A 25,848-nucleotide genomic window follows, 5' to 3' on the forward strand; every position below is an offset into this window, starting at 1 on the left:
TTTGCAATTAAATGTTTTTGTGAAGATTTCCTACGATCGCAAAGGTTTGTGCCTGCGAAAGATCACTGTAAGCAAGCAGCTGATTGATCAGATGTTCAGTAAGTCTGTTAAAATTCTCATTAATTTAATGAAAACAAATAAAAGAATTGTCTGGCAACCTCGATCCCTTGCTCACTCATACGGCGCAACAAGTTAATGTTGAAGAGAGTCAAAGAGACAGGGAGAAAGAGAGCACGAGGGAGAGCAAGAGCATTTGCGCAACTGCAACTGAGTCAAAAGGCCAACAAAGAGAGAGAGAGAGGAGCCTGCAGACGATTGAGGTTGTGGTGTTTTAGGGGGGACAGTGACAGGTAGCGGCAGTCAGCACATTGCAGCATGACTTTCCAAATGCAGCGCAACAACAACAACTTCAGACAAAGAACGAATGTAAACAAAGAAGTCAGGCAGGCGCATTGTTGCATTGCCTTGTTGTTTGTGGATTTTGGCAAGCGAAGTGCAAGCCAGTTCTACCTCTCTCGCTCGCCCTCGCACATAGCATTAGAATTCGATCTTGAAACAAAACAAACGTACTCTCCACTGGCAACGAAGCGGCGGCTCTCTGGCGCTCTCTTCGATTGCCTTTGGGAGCACAGGCAGCAAAAGCGGACATATGCACAGTGGGTACAGAGTGCACGTATATTAACTTTAACTAGGAGGGGGCAGGAATTCTATAATTATACTATAACGAATTTTAATAGAATTATTTTTCAAAACTAAAATCAAAAATAAAAATCTGTAACAAATAAAATATAATACAATTTGTTTCCTTGTTGTTTTCCTAAAATTTTTAATAAGTTATTACAAAATTGAATTAGCTATTTTTGGTTAAATTTCTGCTTTGTATGCAGCTTGCTTTAAAGAACAAAAAATGAAGCTTTAAAGTGGTGGACATGTTGGTAATACAAAAATTCCTTGCATATTTCTTTTATTTCAACCTTTTTTCTTTCCAATTTACCATTGTATTCTACCTGTCACTGCGGGTTACCGAATGCAGTCCTTTTAAAGCTCATAAAAAACGCTTCAATCAGCAAGGGATTTTTTTTTAACTCATAAAAAGGACCTTTGAAAGTTGGGAACGTAAAAAATAAAAAGCAAACAAGAAAACACAGCATGACGCTGGGCTCCATGACTTTTTGGTCCCACTGTGCGGCGGCCAGGCAGCGGCAGCGGTGGCAGAGCAGCGACGGGACAGGCCGTCGGCAGAGCAGTCAGTATCGATTGAACAGCCGCGCGTACCCCATCAAAAGCAAAGAACCGAGGAAGAGACGCGAAGAGAGTGAGCGAGCGAGCGAGTGAGTGAGTGTGTGAGCGAGCGAGCAAGCTAGTGAGTGAGACGCACAGGGCGATAGAGAAGGAGACAGGAAAGGGAGCACGCTCTGACAGTGACTGAGACGCAGGCGGAGACGGAGACGGAGACAGTGAGCGCCTGCCGCCCCCTCTTTTGTAATAAATAGCGCTGTGCACGGCGACCACGCTACCAAACGGCAAGAGTCCGTTGAGAGCGACGCTCAAAAAAAAAAAAAAACAGAAGAAAAAAGAAAGGAAACAAACACCCCCACCCACTCATCCCTCCTCCCCCCTCTTGGAACAAAAGGGAGAAACAACTGTGGTGAACGTGAAAAGAACAAGTCCAAAAACACAGCTGGATATAAAAACTAATAAAACGCACTGTTGGCCAAAACAAAGGGCCAAATGTGGAATTCGTAAAATAAAAAAACAACAAATAAAATAATATAAATCCATTAAAAAAGACTCCAGCAAGTGCCTTAAAATAAAATCAAAACAAAAGATTATAATACAACAAACCCACCAAAACGGAAAGTGATAAAACATGATTTTTTAAAACCCAACAAAATCAAACATTGATCAAAAGCAATAAAGCCGTATTTTTTCCCCCACTCTTTTTTTTTAATGTGCTACAAATAATAAAACCTAATTAGACCACACAATCAAGATAAATAAATAGAAAATAAAACAGCAATAAAGGAATACAAAAGCAAATCTATAACAAAAATAAAAACAAATATCGAAGAAGAGCCGCAACGTAAAAAATATCCATAAATCTATATATACTACCACACACCTCCATATATATATATACATATATACAAATCTATATGTATATATAGAGGAAAGAGCCAGAGAAAACAGCGAAAAACCAAAGGCAGCTAGACAAAAGCAGAAAAGCAGCAGTCCAGGAAAAGTAGAAGACGCGGCTAAAGGAGGAGGTGGAGGAGAACACAAACAACAAAGAGCAGCAGCAGCAGCAGCAGCGGAGGAGCAGCAACAACAACAGCAGTGGAAATGGCCAACAAACAGCCCAGAAAAGTGGCACCCGATGGCGGTTGGGGCTGGGTGGCCTGCTTTGGTGTTAGTTTGGTTAACGTAAGTATCATAAAAGATTAACCCTAAAATATGCCTAAAACATTCCAGTTCCAATTAATTAGCTATGACCTCTTGAACCCCAATGCGCTTAGGATAGGTTAGTTCCCCCATAGTAATTTGGCCCAAAAAACACGATAAGATTCATATATGAATTATGACTTTATTCAATACGCATTTTCACATATTTACACATTGCTCCGCCCTCTCGATTTATGGCCATAATATCTATAATATCAGGGGCGGCGGCGGCTCACAACTTAATCAATAATAAATCCCTTAATGGACACAAAAGCTTGGTTTATTATTGTGGCTGTTCAACAAATGACACGATAAATATATATACAATATTAATGGAACGCAAACTTAAGACTCATTAAAAGGTTATTTGGTGAATGTTATAAAATCATTGGTAATGTTTTAAGCATTTAACAAATGTGAAAGTATATTTTTCAAAAGGAAAAAAACATAATACTGGGTTGAAAACAATTAATAGCTATCTGTAAAGCAATTTTCAATTGCACTTAGCCTTTTAGATATATTTGTCTATATCCCTCTGTACAGATTAAGCTTGAATTGCAATATAATTAATCATTTACAGAAATAAATCTCATACCAAACTTCTTTATCCTTTCGTTTAGGTTAGACCGCTTTATAATTAATTATATATAGTCAGAAATCTCAAACAAAAACCCTAAACAATTATCAAATTGGGAAAAAATAAGGCAAACAAAGCCTGGCTTCTACCTGACCACTTGTATCCTGTATCTTGTATCTTGCATCAGTGTTTGTATCTGCATCTGTATCTGAAGCATATTCTGGCTGCTGCATTGATTGAAACTCTTCTGGATGCAGACAGAGAGACAGTCTTTTTTAGGGTTGGAAACAGCTGCTCCAAACTTCAAGCTGAAGGGGAGAGAAACAGGAGATCCCGATCAAGGCCATGGTTTTCGATCGAATCTTCTATATAGAGACTGTCACGCATTCGCCGCGTGATCTCTCAACAAATGCGTTTCTTAACAGTGTTTTTCTTTTTTTTTTATTCTGTTTTGTTTTTGTTTTGGTTTTATTCAGTTTTTTGTAGTTGGTTCTCTGAGTGTGTGTGTATATATGCGTACATACAACATTGTTTTTATTTAGTTTTTTATTTTTTATTTTGTTGTTCATGCCTCTTTTGTTTTTCCTTTTTTACTGTGGCAAACAAGGTGAGGCGGAATAAAGAAGGCCCAAAATCAGTTGACATAGAAATATATATATATATATATATATATATGGAAAGAATATTTCTTTTTGGAACACATCATCAAGAGCGTATGATATCATCATTATGGGAATGTCCTTTTACTATTTCCTTAGCTTTACTGGAAAAAACAAAAGAATTTATGGTTAATAAAAGTAGTTTATGGTATAATATTAATATATTTAACATACTTAACCCATTTATTCATCCCCATTTGTACCATCTTCTATAGTTATAGATGTTAGTACAATATATTATATCCCAGCAGATATATCTATATTAGTTTCTCTTTTGCATTATGACTCATTCCAAGTGTGAATGTCACATTATTCAGATCTTGGCAATTATGTAATAGCCTTTAAATTACCCATACCTTTCCACATCTTTCCATATGAGCAATGACTACTCTCGGTAAATGAGTCGCAAGACGATATGCAATTAGACATGCTAATTTGTGTGTAGCCAAGCAGAAGATCTTGAAAATTGACAGCACAGCGCACAAATGATGGGTTTCCACAGACTCTGCCTGACAATGATAATGCGTACGAATGAAATGTGGGCATTATATAGATACTTATATCAATCTGGGCAACAATTAAAGCTAAAAAAGAATAGAGAAACTGAAGCTAAAGATGTGAATGCATTGTAACATGGGTAAAATTTTAAGGGCAGCTTGAAGAGCTTCGATTGGACATGGTTATTGAGATTTTAGATACTTTTAGATAATGGTTTATGCGGGTTTATGTGTAAAAATTATACTTATCATTATTATTATCATAAGATGATGTTATAAGTAGTTATGTTATTCCTTGAGCTCTGTTTCGAGCCTATATCATATCTATTTATTTCCCCACGTTCTTCTTAAATCCTTTGTCGATTTCTCAAATAAAAAAAAGATCCACAAAACAGAACTTCAAGATAAGCTAATTAATTAGAAAGTTTCTTTTAAGCTACTACTAAAAATGTATCTTTCCAACGCAATCCATTAAGTCAAACAGAGCTCCACCTTCGATCCATCATAGTCCTTTAACCTTGGTTATTTATCGGTCGACCCACCCAATAAAACCCACTTTGGAATAAGAACAAAACACTAGACTTATGGCCACCTTCTCCCCTCCAGAAATAAGGCGACATTTGCAAAACAAATCGAGTGTGTGTGACTTTAGTATTTAATTACATATAAAGAAGCAGAAAAGGGGAATCCCCCTAGGGAAGCTTTACACTGTCCCTGAAAAAACACACATCTCATCGCATCATTCGATTAATATTATCCTGAAATCAGGTACATGGTTGTGCAAATATATATTTATCCCATGGAAACAAGATAGATAAGATATTGATGGTAAAACACTACTTGATTGGTCACACGCCCAACTCGGAAATCTCAAGTACTTTGGCCGAAAATTTAAGGCACTCGTAAACTTTAATTGATCCACAAATGTTGCCACAATATAGAATACAATATACAAAAGGTGCGAAACTAAAATCTATCATCATAATCATCATCATTATTATTGTGAGGGAATATTGGGGTTAGATGGCAATTGCCTGATATGCCAATCACTCGATTATGTGATGTTGCTTACTTTAGTTAGTTACTCTTAGTTAGCTTTTAGGTTAAATTCGAACAACTACTAACATCTACTAATCGCAATCGAAAATACACACACACACACATCTTGTTTGTTATTTTTTTTTTGCACCACTATCTTCGATCGACCGACACACGTTTAATCGCTTTTAAATCATTTACGAGGCAAATTAGCACTTGAACCTTATACAACACGAGGGCCCAATAACGAAAATTCTGCACCATAAACAATAAATCGCTGAAGCTGGTTAAAGGAAATAACAAACAAACAGCATGAGTCTTCAGGTCTTTCTATAATTCATAAAATAATAGAAGAACCAATTGTGGCGCTGTTGCCAGGTTCCCTGAAGAATATTGTTTTGTTTTTTCACTTTTCCAATGCAATCTTTGGCCGGAAATACTTCTACTTATGTGGTAAATACTATATACTATATAGAGCTAAAGGTGTCCCAACGACATTGACAAATTTACGAAGCAAAGATTGGGTATCGGGATTTGTTAACAATTTGAAAGGTGACTGGGCATTATCCAGGGGAAAAATCGTAGTTACCTGCTTAAAAATTAAATAAAATATTGATTAATATTAATAATATTATTTAAACAAAATTGTAGATAAATACATAAGGGTTATATATCAAGTTTGATGAATATCTGTTAAAAACTGGAAAAGTTTTAATATTTTTTCTTAAAATTTACGATCGTTGCTATGGTAGCTATATATATATTTATCTATATAGTCCACCGATTCTCCATGCTCCGACTTATATACTAATAAAATTACATAAAAGAATTACTCCATATTTTCATTCAAATAGCTTGCTCTTAAATTTGTTCCAAAACAAATCTTGCACATCTGTGCATATGATTCCCAACTTGTTCTAACATCCCCGGAACGAAGTGACTGCTGCCAGCCAAGTCTCAGATATGTGTTGTGTTACAAAAGTTGCAAGTCATTGTTTATTAGTGTTCAAAGTTAGTAACTGATCATACATACTTACTGGTCATAGATACTTACTGTTTAGAGTTACTTACTGGTCATAGATACTTACTGATCATAGTTACTTACTGGTCATAGATACTTACTGTTCAGAGTTACTTAGTTACTTACTTACTTAGTTCCAAAACAAATCTCTCACTTCTGTGCATATGATTCCCAACCTGTTCTAACATCCCCGGAACGAAGTGACTGCTGCCAGCCAAGTCTCAGATATGTGTTGTGTTACAAAAGTTGCAAGTCATTGTTAATTAGTGTTCAAAGTTAGTAACTGATCATACATACTTACTGGTCATAGATACTTACTGTTTAGAGTTACTTACTGGTCATAGATACTTACTGATCATAGTTACTTACTGGTCATAGATACTTACTGTTCAGAGTTACTTAGTTACTTACTTACTTAGTTCCAAAACAAATCTCTCACTTCTGTGCATATGATTCCCAACCTGTTCTAACATCCCCGGAACGAAGTGACTGCTGCCAGCCAAGTCTCAGATATGTGTTGTGTTACAAAAGTTGCAAGTCATTGTTTATTAGTGTTCAAAGTTAGTAACTGATCATACATACTTACTGGTCATAGATACTTACTGATAATAGTTAATTAGTGATCATAGTTACTCACTGATCATAGCTATTTAGTGATCATATATATCTACTGATCATAGTTACTTCATGTTCAATGATACTTACTGATCATAGTTACTCACTGGTTGAAAGATACTTACTGATCCTCTGCATTTAACAACCGTTTCTTCGGCGGTTATATTATATAGTATTTCGGTTTTCACACATAAGTTTCTTTGTATATAAATATTTTGTTTATAACAAAAAAAAAACTGGTCTAATTCGTGGACTTTGTTTAAAAACCTTATCAAAAAGCAAAGCAAGAACAGAACAGTGTCGTCGTCTGACTGTCTGGAAAGCCCGAGGCCAAGATAAAGACTCGAAAACTGCTGCTGCTATAGCAGCTGCTTCTGCTATATAGTCAAATATATCGGGAATTGGAAATTCGACTAGCAAAAAAGTAAATAAATTAATTAGAAAAACTCGCAAACAAAAAGCACGTGACCAGCGATAGCGATGAGAGCAGATAAAACTATGGAGATATATGCACAAAAGCAAAATCTGTATATAAAGTGTATAGTATATAATGCGAAATTGGATTTGCCTCGAGGTTATCGACTCATTTTTTATGTATATAAACACATTGGAATTTTGAGCTCATCGAAATAATTGTTACATTTAGCCGGAACAAAGTGGATGATGTCCAATGGGATTAATCAACATTTAGAACTTTTAAACTATTATTTTATAAATTTTATTAGGGTATTTTTAGGTACCTAAACAGATGGGTTATCAGTACAATTAATAAGTTGGAATATACATAAATATATTTATATAGTAAAAACTGTTTGCTTTTGCAGTTAGATAAAAGTGGAGGTTACAACGTGCTTGTGATAGCTTAAACAAATAATATATCTTAATATATATTTGATGCATTATAATTAAATATATAACATATCAATCATGGCAACCAAATATTCCTTTTGATTTCTATAATATTTCTATACATTTCCAGATTTATTTTTCTTTTTAAACCATAATGAATGAGAGGTTCAAGGGTCTGCTGTTGATTTGTAGATGATGATGAAATGTTTAAAACAATTAAAGAATACAAATCGAAGATTTCTTTAGACCAAAATCGTTGGGGTATTTTGTGGACTTTGATCCCAGTGACTTTTATAACACACAACGAATCTGTCGTTTGTGACTTGGTCTGTTTTTATTCCCCATCTGTTTTTATTTTTTCTTTTTTGCTTCTGCTTTTCTATTTGCCGATTTCTTTTCTCTGTTTACCTATAAATTATATATATATAAACATATATATCTATATGTATATGGTGTGTCTGCCTCAGTGTGTTCAGTGTCAGCGCAATAATGAAAACCAAGTTAATGTTGTGGGTGCTGCTCTCTTCTAAAATACCTGACACTCTTTGGGTTATATGTTCTAGAAAGATACATATTATATTTATTATTTGTTGTTGTCTTGTAATTAACTTAAAAAATCTATTAATTACTTGAAAAATACTTGCTAAACAATAATTTCAAGTATTAATTATATGAACTCGTAACCAAAGTCAAAGGTATTTTGTTATAGAATTTCATTTTAAAGCGCAGTTGACAAACTATATTTAGTTTTAGATTAGACACGATGATAATACATATATATATATATTTATATACATTTCCTTTTAGTATTTACCTAAGTTTGTTATCAAATATTATTTAACTCTAGAGATTGCTTATAGGGTATTTTTTAGGCCTTGTGCCTTGCTTCATTTAAAGTCTAACCAATTTGCTAAACAAACAAATAAGATTAAAACACAAGTAAATAAATAAAATATACAAAGAGGAGTCATCGTCATGGATTTCTATTTCTGTTTCTGATATTTTTTTCTTGGATTTCTGTGTCTGTTATCATTATCAGTTGCTATTAACACTTGCCTTTCAGAGGCTGAAGATATAAAGGCACCCCTGAAGCCCCCTACTTTCAACCATCCAGCCAGACAATTAGTCTTAAAATTTAACACATTGACTTAATTGATAATTAGAATACATGTAAAGCACTCATGGGAGCTGTGATTCCCATATGCCGAACCCAAGTTCGAGTATTAATTTTGAGTGTAATCACCTCTGTTTAGTTTAGCATTCGAGCAACGCATGCTCACTCACTACGTCATTAAAGTATCCGGCGTGCCTCACTCAAGTCCAGCAATCTATATCTACACACATATAGTATACAAATATATATAAAATATATATATGTATATAAGGTATATGTGAAGTGGCATTAGTGTCGTCGCACTTCGAAAGCCAATTAGAACATTTCCGAATTGTGTTTTCAGATAAGTTAGCAAAACGTCGTCGGTGCCTCTCAAAAAAATCAGACATACATCGGGGACTTTTTGGAATATACTGTTGACAGTTGGAAAAATTGTCCCCTTTAAGCGACGGAGAAGGTCGTCATTCCATACATAATAAATTGATTGTCTAATCCAGGATATAATACTGTATAATTTATTATGGCTGGCACAAGGACTTGCCACGTTCCTTTGGCGTAATTTCTTTCAATTACTTGTTATTTAAAGCCCCTGGTTGTATAGTTAATTTCCAATGCCAATGTTAAATCCTAAAATTATACAAATTCTCACTTCATTTGCACTTCATTCGATGCCATTTCAAATGAATGCCTTTTCTTGTTAATTGTGACGTTGTTTTTCTTAGCATTGTCACTGTTTTCACAAATGAGAGCTAATTTCTTTGACAAATTCCGAGTACCAGGCGCGAGAAAAACAATAAATAGAAATTAAAATAGAGCAACAGTAATACACATATACCATACATACATATAGATTATATCAAACAAGACTGAGCACACACACTTCACTACACTTTAAGCTGCACAATGAGCATTCACAAGTGAATGCTAATATCAAACGATCCATCTATAGATCAATATACATAGATCGTCTTTGAGATCTGAACCGAAAGTGTGCGGCAAAATAATACTAAATGTTGTTAATTAAATATTAACAACTGCTAAAAGCAAGCAGACAGATCGGGCTATCCCCCAATATCTGCAACTATATAGTATTGTTCAGTTGTGGCCGCACGAGATCCACAAGATCTCGATCCTATATCTTTTGTATATTATTGTTATTATTGGTGAATGGTGCTAATGTTTAACCCACGCGCCAGACACTTTTTTTCTTGCCCATAAACTAAGTGGCAATTTAGCCAATTTATTGACCGAGTTGGCAACAAACAGCGGTCTGCAGATCAGTCGATGATACATATTATAGTATAAGTATAGTATATATATAGTATTATATATACAAATGTTTTGATCAGCATGGATATTATTTGTTTTTAAGTTAGCCAAAAGAAAAAAACAGCAAAGAAGTGAAAGAAATACAAGTTAATAAGGAAAACGATTGATTTTTAATAGAGAACTTATTTAAAGATTTATATAATTAATTATGAAAACAATCCTTGATTTATCATTGATTTTTAATATAGAACTTGCTAAAAGAAAACCTATATTTTATTATTATTTATCAGAACCCAAACAGAGTCAAAACAATCCTTTACTTATCCTTGATTTTTAATGAAGAATTATAGTAGAATATATATTTATAGATTTTAATTATCAGAAAGTAAGCAGAGTCAAAAATAAACCCCGATTTACCGATTTATGTGACTATAATCCATCAATTAAATTAAAAATATATAACTATAATGTTTTAAAAACCATTACCCCTTAAATGTGCATTAGCTTGCCAAGTTTAAATACCTTTTCGTATGTCTCTTTGGTACATTTATTTATAATTTCTGTTGTATAAATTTAACATTGAACTGTAAATCTAATTTCGGATATTTTGCAAATCAAGAGAGGCCAATTTCCCTTTCGATCAATACTATATACTATATAGTATCTATTGATTGCTCTCTGAAATTAATACCACCGAAAAAACTAAAAAACAAAACGTTTTTCGCTGCAAGGAATTTTACAATTGACAACACAACACACAAAAAACTTTCTTCTCTTACCAATTTATTTTTGCATTGTCACGTGATCAGGAAAAAGAGATACAAAAAATATAAAAAAATAGCAACAAAAATAGAGAAAGAAAACTGCAGGGGAAAATAAACCAAGTAAAGCAAACCGAATTGAATAAAAGGGGCCCCTCAAGAGCAAAGCAATTCGTAACAGCCTTAACAACGGGTCGCTCCGTCGGTTCCCCAATCAATGTCAATAGTAAAAAATACAACAAAAAAATACAGAAAAAAAACTGCACACATGTGATGCCTCCCCTTAACCCCTTGTTGCCCCCACGGCCTGGAATCAGGTTTGGCGACAACAAAGGCCAGCAGCTGATGCTGCTGATCACGTGACTGCGACTCTCTGTGTTGCAAGTTGCAGCGGCAGCAACTTCCTCGAGAAAAGCTTAAAACTCGTTTCCAACTTACAGCCAAACAGCTGCTCCCTGTAACTGTATCTGTATCTGTATCTGTATCTGTATCTGTATCTGTATCTGTATCTGTATCTGTATCTGTATCTGTATCTGTATCTGTATCTGCAACTCTCCAATGGATGCAATGTATCTGCATCTGTTTGCTGGTCGCTTAAATCACATGATTGCGATCATGTGCAAGCCACCAAAAGCATCATCACCACCACAATTTGGTTCCAGCAACCCCAGCATTATGGATGCCACCGCCCCCATCCGCTCCGATTTATCGTTTTGTATCCCCATTAACAGTGAAGCCTCCGCAAAGATACTGATACAGATAAATTTGGGAAGAAGTCTACTAAGGAAATTGTGAAAAAAGAGATATTTATACTTGGTTTGCTTTGAAAAAAATATTAGAAAAAATATGGCAGAAATTCCTGATATGTTACCTATAAAAGAATTTAAATAAATTTAATTTTCACTTAAAATACCTTAAATCTAACAAGAAATCTGTTTTGAAACTTTTAAAAACTCTTCTGCAGTTTCTTAAATCTCTTGGAAAAGTTTTAAAAGTTTAAAAACCTCCTTAAAAACGTTTCCAAATTAACATTTTGAAATAGAAAAGCAACTCTCCATATTGAAATTGAAAACTCTTTTTGTTAGAAAGTTTAAGTAATATCCATGTTGAAATTTTCAACTCTTCCATGAAACCTCTTTGGAAATCCCTCGAAATTTTAAAATTTCTTTGGTGATTTACTAAAATACATGCGAATCTTTATTTATATAATTTGTTCTGAAAAGATACATATTTAATATATTATAAATATTATAATGACTGCATATTTATTCCATACCCTTGAAAGGTATTATGATTTTAGTCAGAAGTCATTAAAACGCAGTGAAGGACTCATTTCCGACCCTATAAATCATATATATTCTTGATCAGCATCAAAAGCTGAATCGATTTAGACTTCTTCGGCGGAAAAATAAAATTTTAATTTTTTTTCCAAATTTTTTAAGGGGTTACATCATTAAAATTGTCTAAAATTTCAATAAAAATTTTAATTTTTTAAAATTGTAAATAGAGTATGATGATTTATTAATCCAATAAAAACTAACATAGGACAGCTTTCCGATTGAAATTTAAATCTTTGATTTGTCGACAAAAAAAAACAGATAAATATCCATTTTAAATATAGTTATTAGTTTCAAGCTTAATTATTTCTCAAACACTTATCGAAACTCCACTGTACTTGCTTTCAATTCGGATTGGCTTCGGCTTCGGTTCAGTTCAATTGAATTTCGAGTTCAGCTTTGTGACGGCTTTTGTTTTTTAATGGCAATGTCGGGGAGTCAAGTTTTTGTTATTGTTGTTTCGCTTTCAGTTTGTTTCGTTTTCATTTTTGTTTTTGTCTCCATTTGTATTTATTTGTTTCAATCTGTTGTTGCCGCCTCTACTGTTTGTTTGTATTTTTTTATATATTTTTTAATTGAAATGTTTGGGAGGCTCCGAGTCGAGTTCGGTACGGTTCGGTGGCAGTGAAATGTACTTCACAGTTAATTGCTTCAATTGCCGCGAGTGCCCCGGCAACAGCAGCAATTTAATTTCAATTCGAACCTTTTAATTCCGTCGCCGGAATCGTTCAGTGAAAACGCAGTCAAGTCTTCTTGGTTTGCCTCTGCTTAATTACAGCAAATTAATACAATTTTAGCAACAAGAATATTGCAGGAGAGTTCTCAAGTTGAAGTTGAAGTAATAAAAATGTATAAGTATAAATGTAAATTATGTAAATTGATTTTAAATCAAGTATCCAGGGGTAATTGAAACTTGGCAAAATGCATTGAACTGGGCATCAAAGACGTCAACTTTTCATTGATTTAAAAAAGTAAAGTTAATGTCTTGATTTAAGTTATTATTTTGACTTATTTTATAAGCCAAAAAATAGCTCCCAATAAATAAAGACAAAAGCTATATAATGCAACACTATTTGAACTTAGAATCTACCTTAATTATAAACATTACAAAATTTATAATCATTCATTAAATCCTTTACAAAAGTAGACTTAATAATCATTACTTATACTTGCTTTTAATGGCTAAAAATAAACCCCAAAAAAAAATAGATATATACCTAATTTAAAAGGACCTTTAAATCCAACCCAATTTTAAATTAAAATCCACCGTAATTAAATCAACTATAAAATGTAAAATCAATCAAAGAAATAATAACAATCCCTTACACGCTTCAAATGCCTTTACAAAAAAAGTATTCAATTATACAAAATTGTTAACAATTTGTAAGAAAAAAAAAAATAATAAATTCATTACAACTATCAAAGTTATTACCCAATTATGGCAATTTAACAATTTCTCTGCACGATTAGCAATCAGTAATTGACCGATTCTACCCCGTACATATAAATGAGCTACTAACTTTTGAAAGCAATTACCAACAAGAAGCACAAAAGACCCGGAAATAAGTCACAGGCTTGACAATCCACTTCTTATCATTCTACAAAAAAATAAAAACAATGGACACAGAGGGCTAAGAGATACTACTTTAAATCTATAAAGTTCAAGTGGTGAAGGACAGAGCCCAGGAAATATGATGGAATATCAAGTCGAAAGGCGGTGAAGCTTGGGAATGCCACGCAAAACTTAATGGGAAATCGATAGAGAACAAAAATGGGCTTGATTTACGATGGCGGTCAAGGGGGTGGTCGAAATGGAGGAAGGTGGTTTCCCTAACAAGTGACGTCCATGTGGCGTCATCGTCTCTCCATGAGGGCGACAAATGATGGCACAATATGGGTTATATCCAAGGCAGACCGCAGGAAGAAGCGCCAGAAAGACGTCATGAACTTTGGACTTGAAAGACTGATAACACGCTAAAAGTGAATTTCGAAATAATAGTACAAAAAATAAAAGAACACGCGCCGCCAAGTGTCTGCCAAATGCCGCGGGTTTCCAATATCTCTCTGGAAAGATAGAGACAATGGAAACTTTTGTATCCCAAGACCCATTGCGAAATAGGAACTTAACTTATTTAGCTCTTAAGACTCCTTTAAAATAATAGAGACTAAAAATTATAGACTAAGTCTGTAAGTTTCTCAAATTTAAATAGAATTTCCTAGTAGAAAAGTTAACAGTGAGATAAAATAGTTGATTAATTTTAACTATTAAGTTTTGAAGTCCTTCATATGAAGTTACTGAGAAGTTGCTGTCAAAAAATCAATTCTTAACAGCCACAACCTACCATATTTACTTGAACCCGCTTTATCATATACACATACATATATATACACTTTATAAGAAACAAGTTTAAATTGAATATACAACGAAATCTTACAACAAAATATATTCAAGAAATTCTTCTCTCAGACTTGAATAACTGGAATTTCTCCCAAGTTTTTGATTAAAAATTTGAATGTCTTGCCACATATCAATGGAAACCAAATGGAAGACCAGATGTAATACAATTACCAGCACATTGAAATCAAAAACTAAGTAAATAATCACAATTATTAAATAGAAACTGAGTAATTAGACCTTGAGAAATATTCCCATAACTAGAGCTATTGTGCAAGGTCTAGAATGACATCTAAAAACTTCAACAATGTAAGAGGTAAACTGTAAAATATATCTGATCGTAAATCATCGGTAAATAAATAGCTATTCTTCAACAAAAAAATAAAAATAAAAAATAAACCCGAGAGAGCTGCTAATGTTTCCAAGTCATAAACCCTTTAAAACTATTGCAAAACGACAAACAACGTGTGTTCGCCTCGTTAAGGGTGGAGGTGAGACAGCGGAATTGTGAAGTAATATTGCCCATAAACAAGTATATAGAAATAGCACCGATACATGTATGTAGCATATATATAACAATATAAGTCATATAAACAGACTTTCGTTAGCGAACACTCGGGTGTCACGTTAATTTCACGCAACCAGGCATCCGTTCGCATCCCCGAATCACTTGTAAATTAGATACAAAAATATTGCACGAGAAAATGTTTAAAAATAAGTTAGCATCTAATTGTGCAAATTTCGAATTCACAACAATCAAGATGAGATGTGATCCCAATTCTAAACCTGGTTGCTATCTGCTGATATATGTTTGCCTTTTGCTGTTTTTCGCTAAAAACTGGCCAACAAACAAACATGTCTGTATATAAATACATATTATATAGAGTACATATAAAATGCCATTTGTAGTGTGTTATATTAAACAAATGTTCCACAATCAGAATTATTTACGCATTACAATGACCAAAGAGAGACCTCTCTTCTCCTGCTAACGAAAAATAAAAATGTATAAATATGAAAATGTGCAAATTGAAAAGGAAAACAACGGCGGCTGGCATTAGTTTTCCTTGATTGATATTTCCGTATTTTATAGAGGAAGAAAAGCCATAAGAAAAATGTCTTATCTTTCAACTAAATAATAAAGCCTAAAAGCAATATAAACATTTAATTGAAAGTTTAATTAGGTAAAAGAATATATTAAGAAAACAGTAAAAGATATCTTGAAATATAATTATTAATATATAATACCTTTAACAAACATTTCAATATAACAAACTTAAAGTTAAATAACAGCTAAACAAAGCTCATAGAACTAACAAATTAGTAAACATTTTGTTTTTCGAAATACATCTTATCAATACAAGACCCAATAAAGGTCATATGTAGTTTGATTTAGCAATAAAGATAAATATGCTTAAAATCAGTTTTACACAAAGACCATATAATGCTATGCAAGATATGGGTAAATAATAACAATTACACTCCCTTTGGAATAAGTTTTGATTTTGATTTTGATTAAAATCGATTTCCAAAGGGGTCTATAAACTTGGCTTATATCTTTGGATCAATCTGGGATAATAATAACCTGCACACTGTCACAAAATCAAAGTGTGGCAATTTAAACTCAATTATAGAGCCAATTATTGACCGTCGTTCTGTTCGCAACCCCGACAAATATCGACAACAACGATTTCAACCCCAAAGAGGGCAGAGTCAACGGAGATTGAACTATTTTAGCAATATTTACTTGGGGCCCACTTAGTGAGCGCGTGTTTTGTGTTGTTTCTTAGCAAACGCCTTGCCTTTTTCCCTCCTTCAATTATGAGTTCTGATAATTCAATTATCAGGCAATTAAGGCTTTGAATGAAACGCCCCATAAATATATATAGTATATATGTATATATGGGCATATAGTTTGGGGAATTCGAAAATCAATAGGCGCCCAAAGCCCAATCAATAATCACAAACAAATAAAACACTTTAAGAAGCACATCATCAATCGTGTTTGTAGCGAGAATGTTGAGCAATTTCAATGAAACACTCAATGTATAGAGGTCTGGAAAAATAAATAGGGAGAAATATGAGTCTATCAAGTTCACAGAAAAGATTCTGTAAATTATACAAACATAACCATTATATAAATAATAATAACAAGCTTTAAATGGTTGCCTATTAATTTTCCCCTGAGTGTTAACCTATAATATATATATCTTTAGCTGATTTATAGAGCCCTTTTTCTTATCTGCAATCAACTATTAATTACATCAGAGAATTTGTGCTTCTGAAACTTAAAGTAAATACTGATATCAAACGCTTATCAAGAACGGTTAACTTATAAATTTTAATGAAATTATTTAATGCATATTTGTTTAATGTTTTAATTGTATCACTTATGTTTTTTAATTTCACTTTGAGGTGATAAAATTGATGCCAGTCTCTAAAATTGCGCTCCTTATAAATTTATTAAAATATATATTACAAAAAACACAACATTAAAGAGAGGTGGTCAAAATTAATTAATTCACTTTTCATAAATCACTCTTTGCTTATTATTTTTCTTCTTATTTTTTATTAAGTATATTTGGTTTTTATTATTTCACTAACTGAGTGTACATCAATAGCTTAAGTGGGATATTTTGTAAATGTTTTAAAATAACATTAAGCATTCACATAAAATCCCCAATAAGATAAGATGATCAGTTTCCTTGATTCTCTTTAATTAAATCACTTAAAAAAAAAAGAAAAGATGATAATTTTGTGGTACCTCTCTCTGTCCAAAGCATGTTCTTAAAAACTTTTAAGTAACGTTTAAAAAACACGCCCCAGGCAAAGAGCGGTTCACATATTTACCTATCTGCAATTAACTATTAATTACATTAGACCATTTGTGCTTCTGAAAATTAAAAGAAACTGCTGATATCAAACCTTATCAAGAACTAGAAATTACAAACTAAATAATAATTGCTAAAGTAAATAGAGTACAATATTTATCTACCGTTTCTATGATATATTTTGTATTCTGTAAGAGAACAAATTGTCACACTTTGCAAAGCTACACTAACAATGCTCGTAGGGCGCCATGAAAGCGTATATAGTTTGACCTTTTTAGCCGCTTGAATTCAAATACGAAATCACCATTATCCACTACACGAATACAAATCGGATTTCGATTTCAGGCCATGACAGCTGATATTTATGAATGTAGGTAGGTGTTGGCTTCCACAAGGGGAACAAAAAATAATAACCATCAATCAAACTGATCATCATGAATGGAAGGGAAGGAGAGTGCCAAGTCTGTTAGTCGGTTAGTCAGTCAGTTAGTTAGTCAGTCAGTTTTTTGAGCCCCTAAATGATAAGAGGCTGACGTAGTCGAGATGATGGCCAGCAGTGGCATTACACAACCGATAAGGCTCTGGGTCTTTCATCTGAAGTGCATCGATAGGGGGAATGGATGGATGGATGGATCATGAAGGGTGTTCCGTTGAGTTCCCTCCGATAACCGATAAGGTTATCCATATTTGATGACGACGCCCTGTTTCCCCCCGAGTACAAATATATATGTATTTCTCTTCCCGAGTGTTCCTAAATGTATAATTTTTTATTTTTTATGTCGCTGATAATGATTGTGCCCGCTCTCTCTCTCTCTCTTGAGAACCTCTTCCATCCATAGCCGATAAATCACGCGGCCTCTGAACGGCAGATTAGCCCCGGACAAATTGGCCCATATAAAACAAAAAAACAGAAAAAAAAACACACAATTGGAATAAAAGTAATACAATGTCCACACCACAAGTGTACTATAATTTATGGAGCGCCGAGCGAACGATCACTAATCGAAGCTTGAGTGAGTTATGGCAGATCACAAGAAAAGGGAAATAAATAAACTAATGCATCGACCTAATCCTAAGTACTAATCATAGAATTTCTCTATAAGTTGATATATTATAGAAAATCTAACTTTTAATGCTGATATATATCTGATACAAATTGATTTTCTGTTTGGTAATCGAAAATACAGTTGTTCGATAAAAATCGATTATTTAATATTAAATTCGATATTCTCCAGGTTTTTAAGCTCATCGACATCCAAATTTACCTTTTTTAAATCTCTGTTTCTAATTTAAAAACTTATTTAATTAATCAATTTTATATTCATAAAATATATTACTCAAAAATTTAATTATTTTATTATCATTGTTTAATTTGTACCAATTGCACTTTGATGATAGTGTGACGCTAGCTTGGACCTCAATTATCTATCCAAATTTATTTAAAATGATTCGAGTAGGTAAATGAATGCCTAGGCTCAGGTCAATTATTCAGTTTGGTTTAATTATTAATTACTATCGATGCACTTTTTGCATCTGTGTTGTTTGTTCTTAAACTTATTTCTTTAATCAATTTTACACTCATTAAAAAATCCCAATATATCCTAAAAATAATCATATGTTTAATAATGTTATAATTTTTATAAATAATAGTTTAAATTAATTAATTCCACTTTGATGATTGAGCCACCCTAGCTCGGACCACAGTAGACTTCTAAAAATATATTTAAAGCTATTTTAGAAGAGAACTATAGTTAAGGCTTGGGTCACTGATTCATGTTGATTAAAACACTTATTTCTTTGTGGCATTATCTGAAATAATGAATAAATATAAATGTATCGAAAGTGATAAAATCGATCGAAACAATTTTCGATACAATTTATATTTTATCATTAATTTCAATATTTTCTCGCTGCTTAAAACTTTCACATTTTAAAGTGACCTTTTACATCTTCCGAGTTTTTTTTTTAATAAATTTGGTTCAAAAATTATACAAATCTATTGTATTATATTATTTTAAAAAAATATAATATTTTTCAAATATTATCAATAGTTTTTAAATTTTTGAGTTTTAATTATTGCACTTCGATGATTGTGTGACTCTTGCTAGGACTTCAGTTAGCTACTAAAATATATGTAAAGTTACGTTAATAGTTAAATGAAATCCAAGGCTCGGGTCACTGATTCAGTTTGATAAAATTATTAATTACTATTTGCTTAATTATTATAACGTTAATTTAATAATTCCTATTCCTGTTAGCAAAATATATCTTCAAAGTAATCCGGATTTATGATGCTATAATTTTTGTTAATTATTGTTTATACATTTTGTAAATATTAGTTCCAATTAATACATTCCACTTTGTTGACTGTGTGACTCTAGCAATGACATTGGGTAACTACTTAAATATATTTAAAGATATTTAAGAAGTTTACTTTTGTCAAGGCTCAGGCCACTGACACGTTTTGATGATGTTATTTAATACCAACGATTCATATTTGTTTAATATTTGAATTACCATTTATATTTTTTAATTTCACTTTAAGATGATAACATTGAAGCCCATCTGTAATATTGATTTCTTTATAAATTTGTTAAAATAAAATTTACAAAGAAGACAACATTGAATAGAGGGGGTCACATATGATTAATTCACTTATGATAAATCACACTTTGCTTATTATTTAATTATCCTTTTTTTATAATTTCACTCATTGAGTATACATCAAATGCTTATTTGGGATTTTTTTGTAAATGCTTTAAAATATCATTAAACATTCACACAAAAGGCCCCAATAAGATGAGATGATCACTTTCTTTGATTCTCTTTAATTAAATCACGTTAAAAAAAAGGGAAGAATGATATTGTGGTGCTTCTCTCTGCCCAAGACATTCTCTGTAAATCTTTTAAAATACAATTTAAAGAGAAAACCCAGGCAAAAAGCGGATCACTGATTCATAGGGCATATTTTTTATATATTCTTAAGGACTTTTTTAATGATTATATTTTGATCAATTCCCTAATTTGTGAATATGTCCAAATCTATTAAAATATGATTTTAAACACAAACTCAAATACTAGGAACAGGTCACTAAATCACTTTTTTTGCACTTTAATGATTGTTTTGCTTTGATTGTTTTGTATTATTTTAACTTGTTTTTTTGTGTTGCTTTAATCATTTATCACTATTATTATTATATATTTTATCAAGTACTTCTTATACGATTGTACTTGGACCATTTCCCGACTTTGGCATTCTGGTAATATCTTTTAAAATATGATAAACACAGCATGCCAAAATAAGGAAAAGGTCACTGAATCATTTGATAATACTTTAATTTATTAAATATTTGAACTCTTCACTAAATTTCACTCTTCGAACGGATCTTTTTTAATGATTTATTATTTTACCTATGTTTTAGGTTTAATAATTTCATTTACTTGATCATGTTATCATTCTTTTTGATATATCACTTAAATAGGATATCAGAAACCATATTATAATGTTGCTTTGTTATTATTATTTTAACTACTTAGTAAATATGTTTAAAAATAATTTATACAGAGGTGAATTAAATAATTAAAACCAAATTTAGAATATTGGGTTCCCTTTTCATTCAAAGAACACAACAAAACATAACGATTGCTTGCCGAAGCTTTGCCAACAATGTACAAGTAAAGCAGTAACCACAGCTTATAAGTTTCCCTCTGCAGCGGATTGGAGTCTTAAATTAAGATTACTCTGAGGGCTTTTTCTATTATTCTATTCTGTCTTTAAAATTGAGGAGAAGCATGACAGGAAGAAAATGTTTTGCTCCTGTAGAGAGTTTTGCTCACTCAGTAGAGAACGATAGAGAATTCTCTAAGGAGCACCCTAAGAATGTTTTGTATTTGGTTTTTCCTCTTAAAAATTGAGGAGAATTAGAAGAGAGAAATCGTAATTTGCTCCAAGGGAGAGAAGAGAACAAGAGAGTAGAGTACGAGAGAGAAGTAGAGAAAGAGAGAATTCATTAAGGAGCACCATGAGAGAGTTTTGTATTAGTTTTTTCCTCCTAGGAGAATTACAAGAGAGAAAATATGTTTTGCTCCAATAGAGAGTAGAGTACCAGAGAGAAGTGGAGAGAATTCTTTTAGGATCATTAATGGACTGTGAAAGTTTTGTATGTATTCTCTCTCAATAAGGAGGAGAGTTACAAGGGGAGAATTCCAAGAGAATTACAAGAGAGAAAACCCATTGAGACAGCTGATTCTTCAGAGCAAAACCGAATGTGTAAAAGGGTTGAGTATAAAGTCTGTCATCTGGCATTATCTTGATTTTCAAAGATTTAACTGATTGAAATCTCCTGTTCTTTACAGCTCGCTACCCGATCCATTGAGCCATCTTTTGGCCTGCTCTTTGGTGACACACTCAAGGATCTCAATGTGGGAACGACGGGCGCAGCGGTGATCATCAGTGCGCTGGACGTCTGTATGAATTTCTCTGGCCTGTTTGTGGGACCGCTGCTAAAGGAGTTCTCCTACCGCAAAGTGGCCATCGCTGGCTCCCTGCTCTGTGGCCTGGGACTGGCATTGACATCGCCAGCGACTAGTATGGCTCACATCCTGAGCACCTATTCGGTGATCAATGGCATCGGTGTGGGTCTATCCACCTCGGCGGCCTTTGTGGCCCTAAATCATTACTTCAAGCACAAGAGAGGACAGGCGGTGGGCCTCTCCATGGCCGGTACAGCCATGGGAATGCTAATAATGCCACAGCTGGTGAGGATCCTACTGGAGGCTTACGACTTCCGCGGGGCGGTGCTGCTGCTGGCTGGTGTGGCCCTCAATGCCACGGTTGGATCGGTACTGCTGCAGCCGGTGAAGTGGCACATGAAGGAGGAGTTTGACGACGAGGAACTGATGTGCATCTCGGCCCTGCCCACCCCGCAGCCTCAGCTGACGGTGGGCGGAGCAGGTGGCGCTGGTGGTGCAACTGCGACCGGTGCGCCCGAATTCAAGGTGATCAAAGAGGATGGCAACGAAGAGGATGCCCTGCCCGAGATGAACACATTGTTGTTCCACAAACATCATCCGCATCAGATGCGTAAGAATTATTCTGAAATGGCCATGAACACAATGAATGGCTCCCGTTTGGGTATACCCAAGAGGCCGACATTTCCACGGATCATGTCCCTGGCCGGGGTACAGTCCGCTGCCCATGGATCCGGCGGAGAATCGGGCGGTTATCCATCGCAGGCGGAGATTAATGCCACGCAGCTGCGCTGCCGCAAGGCCTCGGTCACCTCGAACCTCTCCTACATGGACTTCACCGGCTCGATCCTTCAGGTGCATCTCAATACCGGCGACGATGAGTTCGAGCAGAACGATCGTGAACTGCGACGCGTGGGCACCGCCACGGGCAGCATTGTCCTCGGCGGTCATCGGGATAGTTTCATCAAGATGAAGCCCACGGAGCTGGACAAGCAGGCCGAGGCAGCTGCAGTCATTGATGAGGAGGCAAGGAAGAAGGCCAAGAAGCCTGGATTCTGGCGACGATTTGCCGACCTCCTGGACATTGATATGCTCAAGGATAAGATGTTCCTTAATCTGCTATTTGGTCTGTCCATCTTCTATGTGGCTGAGATGAATTTTAAGATGGTCACACCCTTCTTCTTTGCCAATCTCGGCTATCAAAAAGCAGATGTGGCCTTTTGTCTATCAGTTACGGCCATTACGGATATTGCTGCACGTATTGTCCTGCCACCGATCTTTGATCGTACAACAATTAAGAAGCGCACCATCTTTCTGGTGTCCATCATTTTTGTGGCACTGACGCGATCAAGTGAGTCTCTGAAGTTAATTCTCTATATGTGTATTCTATTAACTTGTCCTTTTTCTAATTCAAGTTATGGCTGAGCAAACGGACTGGACTCAGTTGATGATTTGGTTGTCCATCTGCGGCTTCTTCCGTGGCTCGGCTTTGAGCAACTTCACCCTCACAGTGTCCGAGTATTGCTCTTTGGAGAAACTGCCATCGGCCTTTGGCTGGCATTTGGTGGGCAAGGCTTTGTTTGTGATCTCCTTTGGACCACTTATTGGTAAGGGATACTAGCTAGCACATAGAAAGGATATTTTATAATATTTAAATACCATATTTTTGTAGGTCTCATTCGTGATGTGACGGATAGCTATCCCATTTGTATACACACCCAGAGTGTTTGCATATTGCTGTGTGCCCTTGCCTGGGGCATTGAGTACCTAGTGGAGTACATTCATTCGAGACGACGCACTGCCGATGCTGCCCAGTTGCCCACACAGGATGCCACAACGACGACAGCGACAACGCAGGATGTGAAGCTGTAAGGGCGGGACACAAGGAGAAGGACTACTTATTATAGAGATAAAGAGAGATCTACTTTAAGGAAGGCAGTCCCCCCAGCCACGAACTTTAATTATACTTAAAGGGACAGCGATCAGGATGATAGCTAGCTTGTGAAACCCTAAACACACCCCCCAAAATATGTATTAAAACCCCCAATTTTAGTTAAATCACTACTCTATTTTTTTTCGTCTGTGCTGTAATGTTATATATCACTTTTTTTTGCAATATGTTTAGTCTTAGGTTTAGGAATCAGACAGAAACATACTCCACATACCACAAAGTAAATGGTAAATGATGAATGTGACAGAGATTTAGCCACAAAATGCATTAATTCTAAGTTGAAATTCACAATTTTATCTTTTCAGATTCCTCTAATTGTAATAATATTGAAATTCTCTATTTTCCTTTTACGTTTTTATTTTTTTTAATTTGCCTTGGAATAATGTTCTCTATGTTTGGTTAATATTAGTGAACTTGTATGTGATAGTTCAAAGATAGTTTTTAATTTAGATTTAGGCAATTATTGACTATACTTATGGAACTAATGAATGATATCTGCAAACTAGAGAAGGAATACTACGATTGATCGGCTTTAAAATGTACCTTAAGAGCGATGTTTAAGCAACGACAAAACAAACAAACACACAGACAAGAGAGAAGAAAACAAAAACAAAGTAAACTATAAACATATTATATATACTTTATACAAGATCCCATATATATATACTATATACTACTTGTGTAGCTGGGACCAGTGGTAGCTGTGTACCAATTTTATAAAACTATATTTGTTAGGAGACAATGTATAGCGAGAGAGCTGTCCAAGTGCTTTAATTGAACTGAATAAATATATATTCAAAGGATCGAGATTGAGAGGGATGAGCTCCTGAAAGCCTCAATTTGCAAAAAACAGAGCTAGGACTTATCCTTAGCCAACAATATATGCCACAATCTATACACATATGTAGATATATATATACAATTTGAGGGTTCCTTGTCATGATCCGTTGAAGGATAGCACTACAAAAGGCCTTATACACAGACATATGTGTCCAAAAAAAGGAGTACTACTGGCATGCCCTGTAATCTGTAAGATACTTTAGCCTAAAATGCAACTAAACCCAACCGATAAGCAATAAAAGCAAACTAAAAAACCAAGCTAACTTTGGGTAGCACACTTTTGGGCCTCAAAAAAACTAAAGAAGCAGACAAAGAGACAAAGAGAAAGTGTTTGGACAATGATTGAGGTAACAACATTCGGATATATATATATACACTATTATATATACTTAACTTTTTAAAGTTGAAACGTATTTTGGGTACTTAAAGTATATACACATCTATATAATATAAATATTTTTGTGTGAAATGAGATGAGAGGTTTTGATACGAGCAGACTTTGGGAACTGTGTATTGCCCCGATATTGTAGCCTTATTAAATGATGATATATGTACGAATCTATTATGTATTTTGAACATAGAGAATAAAGTGATGAGATCAAAAGGTGTAGCATTAAGTATTTATAGGTCTTTTATCCTATCTATCTGAATCACCAACTCTAACAAAATCTATATATTTTCTTTTTAGTAAATAATTATGTGACCTTTTAGTTCATTACATTACTTTACATTATAAACTCTTTGCAGGTTATTATAAATGTAGTCAGAAGCTTAAAACACAGTGAAGGAGTCATTTCCGACCCTATAAATCATATATATTCTTGATCAGCATCAAAAACTGAATCGATCTAGACATGTCCGGCGGAAAAATAAAATTTTTAATTTTTTCCAAATTTTTTAAGGGGTTACATCATTAAAATTGTCCAAAAATTTAACGAAAAATTCGACTTTCTTGAAATATTTAATTGAGTACGCAGATTTATTAACTTAACAAAAACTAACATAGCACAGCTTTCCGATTTGAATTTAAGGCTTTTTTGGCTTAGTTATGAAATTTTTAAACTTTGATTTGTTGAATAAATTGCCATATTAAAGTATCCATAAATATTGATTAAAAAATGGTAATATTTAAAGCTTAGTTGTTATCTATTTCCGATTCGATCATATATTTCAATTGCAAAC

At 34.0% G+C, this 25,848-nt stretch overlaps 1 protein-coding gene across 1 annotated transcript; it reads left to right on the plus strand.

Moving 5' to 3' along the window:
• The first annotated feature begins 1,248 nt into the window (after nt 1-1,248).
• On the plus strand, nt 1,249-25,270 carry LOC110181680 (uncharacterized). Its single transcript, XM_020949520.2, has 4 exons — nt 1,249-2,424; nt 21,762-23,226; nt 23,291-23,482; nt 23,548-25,270. Exons 1-4 carry the CDS (start codon nt 2,344-2,346, stop codon nt 23,745-23,747), a joined length of 1,938 nt encoding a protein of 645 aa, XP_020805179.1. The 5' UTR covers nt 1,249-2,343; the 3' UTR covers nt 23,748-25,270.
• The last annotated feature ends 578 nt before the right edge of the window (nt 25,271-25,848 follow it).

The sequence above is a fragment of the Drosophila serrata genome, unplaced genomic scaffold, assembly GCF_035046125.1.
Source record: "Drosophila serrata isolate PLE 108 unplaced genomic scaffold, ASM3504612v1 contig_276, whole genome shotgun sequence".
Taxonomy (NCBI): domain Eukaryota; kingdom Metazoa; phylum Arthropoda; class Insecta; order Diptera; family Drosophilidae; genus Drosophila; species Drosophila serrata.

What these genes read in the sequence shown, in the direction of transcription:
- LOC110181680 (XM_020949520.2), top strand. Translation starts at nt 2,344, where the DNA reads ATGGCCAACAAACAGCCCAGAAAAGTGGCACCCGATGGCGGTTGGGGC. An exon ending in TTGGTGTTAGTTTGGTTAAC is followed by an intron (nt 2,425 to 21,761) that starts GTAAGTATCATA and finishes TGTTCTTTACAG; the next exon opens with CTCGCTACCCGATCCATTGA. An exon ending in CTCCTTTGGACCACTTATTG is followed by an intron (nt 23,483 to 23,547) that starts GTAAGGGATACT and finishes ATATTTTTGTAG; the next exon opens with GTCTCATTCGTGATGTGACG.